The 16,359-nt window shown below is 39.0% G+C and overlaps 1 protein-coding gene across 4 annotated transcripts in view; it reads left to right on the top strand.

Annotated features, from left to right (window-relative positions):
* Positions 1-9,391, top strand: part of Sanbr (SANT and BTB domain regulator of CSR) — a 59,630-nt gene extending 50,239 nt beyond the window's left edge. For 3 of the 4 annotated variants that reach the window (XM_042691272.1, XM_042691271.1, XM_042691274.1), the window contains 5 exons: positions 984-1,012; positions 1,093-1,166; positions 2,730-2,818; positions 6,112-6,203; positions 8,310-9,391. In XM_042691272.1, the coding sequence (XP_042547206.1) occupies positions 984-1,012; positions 1,093-1,166; positions 2,730-2,818; positions 6,112-6,203; positions 8,310-8,346 (321 nt within the window). In that variant the 3' untranslated portion in view covers positions 8,347-9,391. Of the gene's footprint in view, positions 1-983; positions 1,013-1,092; positions 1,167-2,729; positions 2,819-4,569; positions 4,657-6,111; positions 6,204-8,309 lie in introns of those variants that run through there. The other variant, XM_042691273.1, reaches the window with a different exon arrangement.
* Positions 9,392-16,359: the final 6,968 nt, after the last annotated feature.

The raw sequence follows: 16,359 nt of genomic DNA, 5'->3' as shown, positions 1-16,359 counted from the left end.
TAAATAGACTTTTAATAAATTATTGCCAGGTGCTGGTAACTCACAGCTGTAATCCTAACTACTCAGGAAACTGAGACCTGAGGATCACAGTTCAAAGCCAGCCTGGGCAGGAAAGTCCATAAGACTCTTATCTCCAGTTAACCACCAAAAAGCCTGAAGTAGAACTGTAGTTCAAGTGGTAAACCACTAACCTTGGGTTAAAAAAAAAAACTCAGGGATAGCACTCAGGCCCTGAGTTCAAGTCCTAAAACTAGTGTGCACATATGCATATGCACATGCATGCATGCACATGTGCCTACACACAAATAATAATAAATTATGACCTTGAAAATCAGTTTTTTATTTCCATATGCCATGTAAGGAAGAGGTACAAGCACAGATAGGACAGTAGCAGCTGCAGTTAGCTGAAAGAGAAACCAAGTTTAAAAAAATGTATGAAAAGTTAGGGCTGAGACAGATCCACAGTGATACTGGATAGGTTGTACATCTTTGTGTTATATACGACAGGTACATGAATGGATTAATTCTAAAAGATTCTAAAGTCAGGGGCTGGGAAGGTGGCTTGCCTTGGGAAGAGTGCTTGCCTTGCATGCATGTGGCCCTGAGTTTAATTTTTCAGCACCACATAAGCAGAAAAAGCTGGAAGTGGTGCTCTGGCTCAAGTGGTAGAGCGCTAGCCTTGAGCTGAAGAGCTGAGGGACAGCGCCCAGGCCCAGAGTTCAGGCCCCAGGACCAACCAAAAAAAAAAAAAAGATTCTAAAGTCAACAGAGAGAGCTGGGTTCAAATTTCTTAACTTCTGTAAACCTATTTTATTATGGATCACAGTAGTGCCTTTTGTATGTAACTACTGCCAGGCTTAACTGAGGAACACTTGTAAATGTTCTTGGTTCAATTTCTTGCACTTAATAAATATAAACTTTTATAGTTAACTATTGAATAAATGTGTTTTAATTGAGCCATAATCATGTCTACTTTATTTCAGTCAGCTGCTAGAGATGTGTCTCCTTTTGTGTGAGTATTATTCTTCAGTCCAATTGGATATCCACTTTTGAAGCAGCATCAGTACAGATTTTGTTCTATTTTTTCAATAGTGTGAGTATTCAGAAGAATAAATGGGATGCCACAAGATCCTTGAGATTCAACCAGGATGCACAAAGAGAAGATGGTAAATTTAATTGGGTGTAAATAACATTGTCTTTCAGTTGATTAAATATGCTAAATAATGTTAAAAATCCTATCTGAGGAGCTGGGAAGGTGACTCAGAGGTAGATTGCTTGCCTTACATGCATGAGGCCCTGGGTTCGATTCCTCAGCACCACATAAACAGAAAAAGCCAGAAAAGATGCTGTAGCTCAAGTGGTAGAGCACTAGCCTTGAGCTGAAGAGCTGAGGGACAGCACCCAGGCATAGAGTTCAACCGACAAAAAAAAAAATCTTATCTGACACCAAGTTCCAGCTAGGCACCAGTGTGGTTCATACCTGTAATCCTAGCTACTCAGAAGGCTAATTAAGTTCTGACTGAGGTTTAACAAAGCCCAGGCAGAAAAGTCTTTGAGACTCCATCTCTAATTACCCATCAAAAGAGTTGAACTGGAGGCATTGCTCTAGTGACATGTCACCATCCCTCAATTAAAAAAAAAAAAAACAAAAAAACGAGAGTGTGAAGCCCTGAGTCCAAGCCCCAGTACCAACATAAAAAAATAAAAGTTCCAAAGTTGCACATCTTCAGAGGACCCAATCAGAATTTCTTTACTAAACATTTCAGTAGATAATGTATTTTGTATTATATTGAGATCTCTCAGAATGACTTTTGCCTATTACTTTTACTGCAGAAATGACAAAATATTACTTAAGCCCTATCTTAGTACATTTACGGTTGCTATGTGAAGGCTGGCTGCTTTATGGAGAAGTTTATTTAGCTCACAGTTATTAAGGTTCAAGGCCATGCTACTTGACTTTGCTGAGAGCCTTCTGGCCACATCATAACATAAGATGTCATCATGGCAGGAATATGTGCAAGAAAGAGAAGCACGGGCTGGGAAGGTGGCTCAGTGGTAGAGCGCTTGCCTTGCATGCCTGAGGCCCTGGGTTCGATTCCTCAGCACCACATATGCAAAAAGAAAAAAGCCAGAAGTGGCGCTGTGGCTCAAGTGGTAGAGCGCTAGCCTTGAGCTGAAGAGCTGAGGGACAGCGCCCAGGCCCAGAGTTCAGGCCCCATGACCAGACCCAAAAAAAAAGGAAAAAAAAAAAAGGAAAGAAAGAGAAGCACATGACAAGACAGGAAGCAAGAAAGATTCAGAGGCCAGACTTTCTCTTTTTATAATGACCTATTCTTTCAGGAAATGAGCAAGGTCCCACAAGAACTACATTAATCTTTTCCAAGGATGTTACTTCCAAGGAACTAACCTCTTTAGGAAAAGAGACCCCCCCCCACCTCTTTAATGTCCTTTCATCTCTCAACATGGCCCTACTGGGGACCAAGCTTCCAACATATAAACCTTTAGGGGACATACTTAAACCATATCCAATTACCAACAGTTTCAGTTACCAACAGGTGAATCTTGCCTCTTGCTGCCTTGGGTTCTTGTCAGATATGTAGGTATAGTGTATACCTGAAAAATAACAGCAAAAGAGATTTTCATAAATCTTTACTAAGATTACAGTATATAGGAAATGCAAATTATAAATCATGCTCATGAAGAGTAATATTTACTGTTTTTCCATTCAGATCAGCGGCGGATGTCTGAAATTACAGGGCACCTAATAAAAATGAGATTGGGAGATCTGGACCGAGTCAAGTCAAAGGAAGCAAAAGAAGTAAGAATTGTTTACTAGTATATAAATGACTATATAAATGTAAGATGTTCCTTCCTACTTTAGTTTTTCATCATGAAGAGTGTAAAGATATTTTAAGCAGATTTTTTTAAAAGGCAGTTTACATATTTTTATTATTCTGTATTAGTTAGCCAGAATTTACATACCATCTCTTATTAGTCTTTGTCCATAGGTCCTCTATATTATAGGTAATAATAAGATCAGCCAGGAGCTTGTGGCTCACACCAATAGTCCTACCTACTAAGAAGGCTGAGATCTTAGGCTGATAGTTCAAATCCATCCTGGGAAGGAAAGTCTGTGAGAATCTAATCTCCAATTTACTACCAGAATGCCAAAGTGGAAGTAAGGCTCAAGTGGTAGAGTGCCAACATTGAACAAAAAAAAAAAAAAAAAATGAGGGGCAGCTCCTAGGCCCTGGGTTCAAACCCCAGTATAGGCAGCAAATAATATGCATTATTATATTATATATGTAATCACTAAAGTGTGATGTCACACCAAAAGTAGATTAACTATGCACTGCCGACCACTTAACTGTTGAGAAATGACTTAGTGAAGGTGTTGATTTTTAGTTAAGTCTGCAATGTGCTGCTTAGATGTTATTTCTAAGGTATGATGTTATCTTGCTTTATCTTGCTGAAAATCAGCACATGACTAGAATGCCAGTATTCTTACTAGAATTACTATTACTATATTAGGCATAATATTATTATTTATATTTGTCTTGTCTTTTTTGCCAGTCCTGTGGCTTGAATTCAGGGCCTGGGCACTGTCCCTGAGCTTCTTTTGCTCAAGGCTAGCACTCTACCACTTGAGCCACAGCACCATTTCTGGCTATTTCTGTTTATGTGGTACTGAGGAATCAAACCCAGAGCTGAATTCATGCATGCTAGGCAAGCACGCTACCACTAAGCCACATTCCAGCCCTATTATTTATGTTTGTATGCCATAACTCTTGTCCTAATACTGTTATTCAAATTTTTTACTTCCCTACTCAGTGTACAACTTAGTGATAGAGCACATGCTTAGTATATATGAGGCCTTGAGTTCAATCCATAGCACCAAAAATAAAATGAAATATATAGAATTTTTAAAATTTAAAACTTTGTGTATGGGGGGTGGTGTAAATGTGCATGCAAGTGTACATGTCAGTCCTGAGGCTTGAAATTGGGGACTCTAAAACTTGAGGCACAGTTCTAGTTTTGGTTTTTGGTAGTTACGTGGAGATAAGAGTCTCGTGGAGTTTCCTGCCTATGCTGGCTTTGAACTGTGATCCTCAGATCTCAGCCTCCTGAGTAGCTAGGATTACAGGCATGAGCCATCAGTGCCCAGCTAACCTCCCTTTTTTAAATAACCAATTTGGAAAATAGTTTGGCAGTTTCTTAAAATGCCATACAAATTATACAATTATACTGTCTTTATTCACAATTGCCAAAAACTAGAAATACACTAAATAATGTCCTTTACCTGGGAAATGACTAGAATGTATATTGAACACTTGATTCAGTTGCCAGATTACTAAATATCAAATGCCACTACAATTAATTTACCAAAGAATTTTCTCAACTATCAACCTTCACCAATCCTGAAGCATCCAAGTTTTGCCTAACAGCACATCTACTCATCCCAAAGCTTCCTCCACTTCATCAGATCTTGCTATAGACACTGTAAATCAATAACAAATATAAAGTCAACATAAATAACTTATGCTTAAATTTCCCAATTCTCATTATAAGAATACTTCTAGAGATTGATGTGGTGGCTGAAGCCTATAATCTTTGCTACTTGAGAAGCAGAGTTCAAGGGATCATGGTTCAAGATCAGCCTGGGCATAAGAGTCCACAAGAGTCCATCTCAACCAATGGCTGGACATGATAGCCCATGCCTGTTATCCCAGCTAGGGTAGATGCACAAGGACTGGGGCAGGGTGCAGTGGTGAGGTCCCATTTTCTCTAAGGGTACAGTGAGGCCCAAGTAGCAGGATCACAACCCAGACCTACGGGTCTAGGTATAAAGTGAGACCCTACCTAGAAAATAACAAATGCAAACAGGACCTGGAGGCATGTCGCAAATGTTAGAGCACCTGCCTAGCAAGTTCAAAGACCTGAGTTTAAATCCCAAAACAGAGAGAGAGAGAGAGAGAGAGAAAGATGTTCCAAATACCCCCAGGTTCAGTGAATATAGTCCCAACTGCTTCCCAGCCTTGCTAAAAGCAAAGGCATGTCCCAGGACTTTGTTCTGTTTTTTTCTGTCTATAATTTTGTAACAGTTATTTATTTCAGAGAACTAACTCCCATTCTCAAATGTTTGGTTTAATAAATAAATAAATTTGATATATAAAAAAGATGACCTCCTAATATATATGTCAATATAGATAAATCTAGACATTATGATAAGTGAAAGAAACCAGATTCAAAACTATTTGTTTTGGGGGGTGTTTTTTTGGGGGGGTGTTTTTGTTTCTGTTTCTGTTTTTTGTTGTTGTTGTTGTTGGCTGGGAGCTTGAACTCTGGGCCTGGGCACTGCCCCTCAGCTCTTCAGCTCAAGGCAAGCACTCTACCACTTGAAGCACAGCACCACTTCGTTTTCTGGTGGCTTATTGGAGTCTCGTGGACTTTCCTGCCTTGGCTACCTTTGAATTGCAATGCGCAGATCTCAGCCTCCTGAGTAGCTAGGATTACAGGCATGAGTCACCAATGCCCGGCTTAGATTCAAAACTATATACTGTATTTTATATAGTGTGTATATGAGTATATACAAAACTATAGAAACAAGACAAATCAATGATTGTCAGAAATTGATAGTAGTTTCAGAAATGACCTTAGAAAGGTTCAAGGGGATTTTCTTGCTTGTTATGGAACTGATCTATGTCCACATTGTGGCAATGATTATATAACTGTATGCATTGTCAAGAACTATGTGCTAAAATGATGAATTTTACTGCATGTAAATTGTACTTCAAATTATAGCCCCAAATTTTTTCTGGTACTGGAGCTTAAACTCAAGGCCTCATGTTTTCCCTTAACTTTTTTACTCAACGCTGGCATTCTACAATTTGAGCTACAGCTCCACTTTCAGATTTTTACTTGTTAATCGGATTTGTCTGCTTAGTCTAGCTTCTAACTGGGATCTCCAAATCTCAGCCTCCTGAGTAAGTAGGATTACTGGCTTATAACCCATATTTTAAAGATCAAAATTTAAGTTTTAAAGAATGCCATGGTAGTAAAGCAGTGCTTCTATTAATTCTTTGAGGTTAATTTTGCTTCTTTATTTTGTAGTTTGCAGGAGGTATTTATTCCAGGCTTGAAGCACAAATCAAAGCCTCAATGCCTGTCAGTGCACGACAAAGCAACTCTGAGAAAAACACAAGGTAAATCAGTAGAAAAAATACAAAATGCCACTGGCTTTGAAGGGTAAATCATAGGAACACAACAAGCGCATAATTTGAGTTTGGCTTCCTATTTCCTTTTCAAGGAAATTTGATCATCAAGGCACTAATCAGAACTGGATTTTAACTTTTGTGTATATGTGTGCTGGTCTTGGGGCTTGAACTCAGAGTGAGCACTGTCTCTGAGCTTTTGTGCTCAGGAATAGCACTCTATCACTTGAGCCATAGTTCTACTTCCAACTTTTTGGTGGTTAATTGGAGATAAGAGTCTCACAGACTTTTCTTCCCAGGCTGGCTTTGAACAGCCATCCTCAGATCTTACCCTTCTTAGTAGCTAAGATTACAGGTGTGAGCCCCTGGTGCCCGCTGAATTTTAACTTTAAAAGTAAGTTAAAAAAAATCAGGAATGTTATGAAAATTCAAAATTTTATGAAAGCATAAAGTTTTTTAAGTTTTCTGTTTACTGAGGCAGCTCATTCTGAGCCAACGACTGATAAAATGAAAACTACAGGGGCTAGGATGACAAACCTAAGTGGTAAAGGGCTTGCCTACCTAACTTGAGACCCTGGGCTCAATAATAATTTAGTATACAATGCTGTATAACTTATTAGTTTACGGATATACCATTATATGATTTATGAATATAATAACGGAAGCTATAGTGCAAGTGAGAATTAGCAAAATATACATACTTCTACATGTTCCTTTTCTTTATTACTTTATATATATATTCATTTATAGTGGTGCTTAGGATAGAACTCAGGACCTTGTGCATGCTTGGCAAGCACTCTACCACTAAGCTACATCCTCATACTTAATTGCTTTAATTTTCTTAATAAAAGTTAACTTAGTGTAAGTCTTATTTTATATCTCAAACTTTCTGTTAAAGTTTAATACTTACTGAGATTTTAACATTAATATTACAGATCTTAATACCTTATTCCAAAATCTAGAAAGTTAGAGAAGTCTAAAGTTTTTTCATACATTTGTGGCAATTAAAACTTGAATTAAGCTGGGTGCTGGCTCATGTCTGTAATCCTAGCTACTCAGGAAGTTGAGATCTGAGGATCATAGTTCAAAACCATCCCAGGTAAGAAAGTCTGTGAGATTCTTATCTCCAATTAACAACCCAAAAACCAGAAGTGGCACTATGACTCAATAGTAAAGCACTAGCCTTGTACAAAAGCAGCTCAGGAACAGTGCCCAGGTCCTGAGTGCAAGCACGACCAAAACAAAAAACTTGAATTGAGCCAAGCACCAGTGGCTCACGCCTGTAATCCTAGCTACTCAGGAGACTAAGCTCTGAGGATTATGGTTTAAATCCAACCCCGGCAGGAAAGTCTGTGAGATTCTAATCTCCACTAAACTACCAAAAAAGACAGAAGTAGAACTCTGGCTCAAGTGATAAAGCACTAGCCTTGTGCAAAAGAAGCTCAGGGACAGAACCCAGGCCTTAAGTTCAAGCCCCAGGAATCACACACACACACACACACACAAAACCTTTGAACTATCCTGGTGTCATGATATTTATAGTTTTTATTTTTCTCACTTAATTCAAATGTTCATTTGATTTACTGAAAAACCATTAACATATTTGATAATGCTGGTCTAGACACATCATATATAATATACATACTATATTGTGTCTCAAAAATGTAAAAGCAAGTCAGATACCAGTGACTCAAACCTATCATCCTATCTACTCAGGAGGCTGAGATCTAAGACTTGTGGTTCAAAAGTCTGCAAGACTCTTTCCTCCAGTTAGCCACCAAAATGGCAGATGTGGAGCTATAGCTCAAATGGTAGAGTGCTAGCCTTGAGGACAAAAGCTCAGGGACAGTGTCCAGGCCTTGAGTTCAAGCTCCAGGTCTGGCAGGGTGCAGGGTGCACATGCACACATGAGTACATGCACACATACACACAATTAAAAATCAATCTGAATTACAAAATGGATTAGAAAATGGATTATCAAGCCCTATGGTATCTCATTAATGTTTGATATTGTCAAGAAAAACAATCGAAAGCAGCACCGATTTCTTGTTGTTCTAAAAGCAAGTCTGACCTTCTTTTCTATTTAAAAAAATCTAGATCTAAAAGTCGTTTTTGTCAAGGGCGTCCTGCATAAAGCACCTAAAATATAGAAAGACTGAGTGAGGCACACTCCTGGACCCCAGAAATCGCTCACTTCTTGAAGATCTTCAGAACGATGGCTTCTAGATATCTTATTTATTAATTGTCCTTGCAAGGCACATAACTCTTAATTTTAAAAGAAACATATATTAGGTTTTATGAAAAATCTCTGTAAATATGAAACTTCTTCAATCGAATTTTCTTTAAGAATGATTCTAGGCTATATAGTGTACTATCATTTATAGATTTTTCCATAGTTAAAGAGTCCTAATATGTGTTATTAGCCTTTATTTATTTGAAAGAAAGGAGACCTACATTGTCACGTGACCATTTTTTTTAAGACCTTAAAAAAGTAGGGGAATGCAACTGGTAGTATTACTGTGCATGTGCACTGATTGTGTGTATTTGGGGCTGTATCTTAGGTATAATGTCAAGAATTGCAATTTGTGATGAACTCTCCAGTGATGCTCTATTAAGACCGCATGTATATTAAGGATAAGTGACAGATCTCAAAACTGCACTAAATAAATAAAGTTCCAGGGTGAGATATTTCAATACTGTGTTGTGCAGAGAATTGTTTTCACCATTATTCTATGGAAAATACAACACTAATCCAACCTTTCATTCATTTTTGTATGCTTATCTATTGGTCATCTGAGCTGGAATTACTGATGGTTACCTCATTTTTTCTGTGAAGCTAGTGCCATTATGAATTTGTTCAAATAATTGTTGATAGTTTTAAGACAGTGAATTGTTTCACTGTTTAGACATCATACAGTTCTCAGGGTCCAAGGCCCATCCATACATCTGTAATTATTCATATAACCCCTTAAAATGGTTATGTTTGCTAGTTACCTTAGACATGGCCCAAAAATATCCCAAATACATTTGGTGAATAACAACTTGCATATATTCAAGAAAAATAAAAATAAAGTTCTATTATCTAGATCATGTTTTAAGTTTTCTAAACAGGCTAAAGGAGTACTTGTTGAAAATTTGTTCAAATCCATAAGCAAATAATAAATTATGTCCTTGGAAATAACTCATATAGAAGTCTGTTGTGTGAATAATTTGAAGATTATTTCACAAGCACATGGATGAAGACTAAAAAATAGAAAGTGTATCTTACTCAACTTTGATAATGTGTGACAGAACAGCAATGTATTTTTAGGTGTTCAACTATTACACTGTTTATACATATAGAAATCGTTATTTTTATGAATGTTTTGGTTGCTATATGAAGCTAGATGTTGATTTCATAAGTTTTGTATTTCTTTTTGGAAGTCTGTTCATACAGTAAATATTTAAGTTGTTTGATACTTTGGAAATTGGTTATATCATATTTCTTTTTTTTTTTTTTTTGCCAGTCCTGGGGTTTGAACTCAGGGGCGAGGCACTGTCCCTGAGCTGTTTTTGCTCAAGGCTAGCACTCTACCAATTGAGCCACAGCTCCACTTCTGGCTTTTTCTGTTTATGTGGTATTAGGGAATCGAACCCAAGGCTTCAGGCATGCTAGGCAAACACTCTACCACTAAGCCACATTCCCAGCCTTTTTTTTTTTTGTCAGTTGTGGGGCTTGAACTCTGGGCCTGGTCGGTGTCCCTCAGCTCTTCAGCTCAAGGCTATTACTCTACCACTTGAACCAGAGTGCCGCTTCTGGTTTTATTGGAGATGAGAGTCTCAGAAACTTTTCTGCCCGAGCTGGCTTTGAACCACGATCCTCAGATCTCAATCTCCTGAGTAGCTAGGATTACAGGTGTGAACCATCAGCCTCCCGCAAAATGAACTCTTTGTTGTTGTTGGTGGTGGTGGTGGTCGTGGGGCTTGAATTCTGGACCTACTGTCCTTGAGCTCTTGAGCTCAAGGCAAGCGCTCTACCACTTGAGCCACAGCGCCACTTCCATTCCCACCTTTTTTTTTGGGGGGGGGGGGTCTGGTCGTGGGGCCTGAACTCTGGGCCTGGACGCTATCCCTCAGCTCTTCAGCTCAAGGGTAGCGCTCTACCACTTGAGCCACAGCTCCACTTCCAGCTTTTTTTTTTCTGCTTATGTGGTACTGAGGAATTGAACCCAGGGCCTCAAGCATGCAAGGGGAGCGCTCTACCACTGAGCCACCTTCCCAGCCCCCCCCCATTCCCAGCCTTTTTAAAAAATTTATTTTCATCCTTGAGCTGAAGAGCTCAGGGACAGCACACAGGCCCAGAGTTCAAACTCCAGGACGGACAAAAGCAAAACAAACAAAAACAAAAAAATTTATTTTCATAAGAAAATGTTTTGTAGTACATTTTATGTAAACCCCTGTTAAAATAGCAGCGTTGTGTTTTCTATACTCCCTGATAAAAGAATTCGGGTTTATATGTGTAAACTGTATTATGATGGTCACAATGAGAAGAAAACAATATGTTCTTTTGATTTCTAACTTACAGCACATTGCAGATTGCTTCTTCCTAGAGGAACTGTACCACTGCATTCATTTTTACAAACCCAAATTTATCTGACTTTTCTTTTTTTCAGGCTCTTTTTATTTTTTATGTCTGTCTATAATACATGGCACAGGTACCTCCAAAGCTTTACTCAAACTCTTAATAACTTTTGTTTTGCCAAATGCTTTAAAATTAAAACCTTATATTAATTCTGAATTCACGTCTTTATTTGAAATAAATGATAATGACAAAACTTATTGGGAAAGTTCTTTGATCTGAATTGTCTTCTCAGAAAAAGTTTGGATTACCCCACACAGATTTTTTTTTTTTTAATTGTGAAAATACTGTACGGAGGGGTTACAATTACATGGGCAAGATAATGAGTACATTTCTTATCAAGCATTGTAGCCTCCTCCTTTGTTTTCCACACAGATTTTTTTTAAACCCACTTTTCACAGGCATCACACCATTTTTTTAAGAAGTATTTTCATGGAAAAATAGTTCTGTTATAAAGTGAAATTTCAAGCTTTAAGGTTATTTTAGGGCTTCAGGCAAACCTCAGGGAGTAGAGTATTTATCTAGCCAACACAGGACTCTGAATATAAACCCCAGTGCCACCAAAAACCAAACAAAATGATAGGACTTTGTAGTGTATCTCTATAACCCAGCAGAGACTCAGGAAGCTCATATGTTCAAGGCCAGCCTTGGCTACATAACAAAACTCTGTCTCAAGAAAAAAATATTAAGGAAACAGTGCTGTGGCTCAAGTGGTAAAGGGCTTGCCTTGAGCTGAAGAGCTGAGGGACAGCACCCTGCCCAGAGCGCAAGCCCCACAACTGACAAAAAAAAAAAATATTAAGTGCAGTTTTTCTGGATATTCAGTCTCTCCTGGCTTTTTTTTTTTTTTTGTATAGAGTTTGAACAGGGTCACATGCTTGCTAGGTGGACAGGCACTCTACCACTAGGGCCATTCCCCTAGCCCTTTTTACCATGGTTATTTTTATTAATTTTTTTTTTTTTTTTTTTTGCCAGTCATGGGGCTTGAACTCTGGCCTGGGTGCTGTCCCTCAGCTCTTCAGCTCAAGGCTAGCGCTCTAACACTTGAGCCACAGCACCTCTTCTGGCTTTTTTCTGCTTATGTGGTACTGAGGAATCTAACCCAGGGCCTCATGCATACAAGGCAAGCACTCTACCACTGAGCCACCTTCCCAGCCCCTTTACCATGGTTATTTTTGAGATGGGATCTCACTGTTTTCTGGGGCTGACCTGAACTGAGATCTTCCTATTTATACTTCCTACCATAGCTGACAGATGTATACCACCACTCTAGCTTTTGCTGTTGAGATGGAGTGTTACAAACTTCCTGCCTAGGTTCAGGCAATTTTTACCTGTTGAACAAGTATTATACATTTTCCAGGAAAAAAAAAAAGACACTGGGAATCCAATTCTAAAAGCTAACTCTCCTCCTTCAAAGCTGATCTACTAGGTAAAATGATACAGGTATATTATTATTCCCACCCTTCAGAATGAGGGGAGGGGGCTTAAGTGAAGTAATAGATCTAAACAATTAGCACATTGCCCGGTGCTGGTGGCTCACGCCTGTGATCCTAGCTACTCAGGAGGCTGAGATCTGAGGATCATGGTTCAAAGCTAGTCCGGGCAGGAAAGTCCATGAGACTCTTATCTCCAATAAACCACTAGAAAACCGGAAGTGGCGGTGTGGCTCAAGCAGTAGAGCGCTCACCTTGAGCTGAAGGCACAGGGACAGCGTCAAGCCCATAGTTCAAGCCCCACGACCAACAAAAAAATAATAATAATAATTAGCACATTATTTTCTAGCTTATAGTAAGCCCACAATAAATGTCATCTATTATTGTTACATTACAATGTTTAATATTTAGGAGGTATCCCTAACTTCTTTAAGACAGAAGCTTGATAACGCTCTTGATTTTAAAATGAGAATTTTAAAACTCTTATTTCTTGACTTTCAAGAGGAAGTGGGGGGGGCAAAGATTCTGCACTTGGCCATTCTGTAGGCCACCTGTACTTCTTTGTAAAGCCAGTTTTTAAACTAAGAAATTTGTTAAGTCGGTTTAGCAAGAACCACCCCGAGCCCAGTCTCTGATTACAATGTCTGATCAGATCACCCTCCAGGTGATGTCTGGTAACTCTGGCCTACCTACATCAAGCATCCTGATAGATCAGTATGCCTAGAATATGATGTTTCCTCTTAGCATTTTTCATTCACTAACCCCCACACTGCTTTTTTACTATAAAATTTCCCTCATCAATGCAGCATTAATTGGTCCCAGTCTCTCTCCACTTCAACAGCCCATTGTACTGATACCTGTACCTAACGTGATGGTCCTGAGTAATGTCTTCCTTGTTATGCTTTAACAAGTTATCACTGAATAATTTTTTTTTTTTTTTTTTTTTTTTTTTTGTCGGTTGTGGGGCTTGAACTCTGGGCCTGGGCGCTGTCCCTCAGCTCTTCAGCTCAAGGCGAGCGCTCTACCACTTGAGCTACAGCGCCACTTCCGGTTTTCTGGTGGTTTATTGGAGATAGGAGTCTCACGGTCTTTCTTGCCCGGGCTAGCTTTGAACCGCGATCCTCAGATCTCAGCCTCCTGAGTAGCTAGGATTACAGGCGTGAGCCACCAGCGCCCGGCTCACTGAATAATTTTAAATCTCGTGTGTGTGTGTGTGTGTGTGTGTGTGTGTGTGTGTGTGTGTGTGTGTAAGTTAAAGGAGCTGGAAGCCAGGCACCAATGGCTCATTCCTGTAATATGTAATCCTACTCAGGAGGAAGATGTAAGTTCAAATCAAGCCCACACAGATACATCTGTGAGGCTTTTATCTCCAATTAACCAGCAAAAAGCCTGACATGGCTCAAGTGGGAGAGTGCTGGCCTTGAACAAAAGAAAGAGTCGCTCTGGCCCTGAATTCAGGCTCCAGTACCAGCACAAAAGAAGAAAGGAGGAAGATGGAAGGGAGGAGAAGAGAGGAAGAAAATACCTTACTCTTGCTCTTGTTTGTAGGAGGTCCCAGTGGTTATAATGAGCATGTATGGAACTGTACACTTTAAGGAGGAAAGTTCAGCCCCAGGAACTGAATGTTTGTTCAATGACATTTAGCTTTTCTATCAATCAGTGTTGATACTTCTCTGATAGTGGCTCTGGAGTTGTACCTAGGGTCAGGATATGTTAGAGGTCACCAGATTTGTGTTTTGCAAAACAGTTGAAAGCCACACTGGTTTATGATATGATCATCTTTAAATGACTGACACTAAATTTCAGCTAGCAATTCAATAAAATGGTTACACTGAGCTGACACTAGAGCATTACCATTAGGTGGCACTCAAAGAGCAAGTGAGATTAAGTTGCACAGGAAGCCTTCAGGTTTACCCTTCTGTACTATGTATACACATATAGTCTATGTTGACCATAGAGGAAGCAGAATGTTGGGGAAATAGCTGACGAGAGAAATCATAGCTAAAATACATAGGCAGAAATACAAAAAGCAGGAGAAAAAACAAGATCACTCAAAAGATGAAAATTAAATCTGATATAACAGAATTATCTATTCAGATTCATGACTTTGTTTATTCCATGAATTCTATAAGCATTTAGAATCATTAATTCTGAAAAGCTGAGAAAAAAATGTTTAAAATTGTGTTAACAAATCAAAATAAGTTGTAGCAAACAAATCAGTGCAAACTCTTTAAGTCATTTTGTACCCTGCCAAACTGACCACTGCCTGCACTGCAGGTATGTGATGGCCTTCCTTCTGTCGAGTTGAGCAGACACACAAAGATGTGGAAAAACACTGGAAAGATTTACACCCATATATTAATAAATTTATCTCAGAGGTAGAGTAGGGGAGATAAAATTATAGATGACTTTTCCTTTTCAGTTAGCTTGGCTATATTTTCTATTTAATTATCATGAAATATTTCCAGTAGATAGGAAAATATAGCGGATAATACAACAAATCCAGATATAAAACACCCAACATTTAAACATAATAGCATTAAATTTTTAATAAGAAATGAAGCATTCTGAACACATGTGCTTTATCCCAGAAAATCCTGCCCCTTCCTTTTCCTTTCTCAGAGGGGCATTTTGTATAACTATTGACTTCCTTAAACTTTTACATATTTTAAATGTCTAAATATTTTGTGTCCTTGGGCACAACTTCTGTTCAAATTAACTCAAAATGATCAAAAACAAATGTAAGAACCAAAACTACAGAAGTGTTGGAAAAAAAGAAAACAAAAGCTTACTGGATTTGACAGTAATTTCTTGGATATGACACCAAAGAAAGAAAATAAACAATAGACAAATTGGAATTCATGAAAAATTTAAAAATGTATATCAAAAGACAGCATCAACAGATTAAAAAGGCAACCCACAAGAGGAAATATTTGCAAATTCTGAATTTAATAATGGATTCTATCCAGGAAAAGGACACCTGAAACCACAACAAACAAAAACAATAACAAAATAAGCAACCTTATTTAACAAAAAATGGACATGGGCTGGGAAGGTGGCTCGGTAGAGCGCTTGCCTTGCATGCCTGAGGCCCTGGGTTCGATTCCTCAGCACCACATGAGCAAAAAGAAAAAAGCCGGAAATGGTGCTGTGGCTCAAGTGGTAGAGCGCTAGCCTTGAGCTGACGAGCTGAGGGACAGTACCCAGACCCAGAGACCAGGCCCCATGACCGGACCCCCCCCCCCCAAAAAAAAAATGGACAAAAGACTTGCTATACCCAGGCCCTAGTGGCTCATACTTGTAATCCTAACTACTCAGGAGGATGAGATCTGAGGATCAAGCTTCAAAGCCAGCCTGGACAGTAAAGTCTGTGAAATTTTTATCTCCAGTTAATCAGCAGAAAGCTAGAAGTAGAGCTATGCATCAAGTGGGAGAGTGCCACCCTTGAGCAGAAAAAGAGCACAAGGCCCCAAGTTCAAGCTCTAGTACCAACACACACACACACACACACATACACACATACACACACACACACATACACACACACACACACATACACACACACACACATACACACATACACACACACACATACACACACACATACACACATACACACACACACACATACACACACACATACACACACACATACACACACACACATACACACACACACATACACACACACACATACACACACACACATACACACACACACATACACACACACACACACACACACATACACACATACACACACACACACATACACACACACACACATACACACATACACACACACACATACACACACACACACACATACACACACATACACACACACACACATACACACACACACATACACACATACACACACATACACACACACACATACACACACACACACACACATACACACACACACATACACACACACACATACACACACACACACACACATACACACACACATACACACACACATACACACACACACACATACACACACACACATACACACACACACACATACACACACACACATACACACACACATACACACACACACACATACACACACACACATACA

Source organism: Dipodomys spectabilis, unplaced genomic scaffold, assembly GCF_019054845.1.
Source record: "Dipodomys spectabilis isolate Male_0828 unplaced genomic scaffold, ASM1905484v1 ptg000141l, whole genome shotgun sequence".
In the NCBI taxonomy this organism is placed as follows: Eukaryota; Metazoa; Chordata; class Mammalia; order Rodentia; family Heteromyidae; genus Dipodomys; species Dipodomys spectabilis.
Note: the sequence above shows the minus strand (reverse complement) of the source record. Positions and strands in the feature narration are given on the sequence as shown.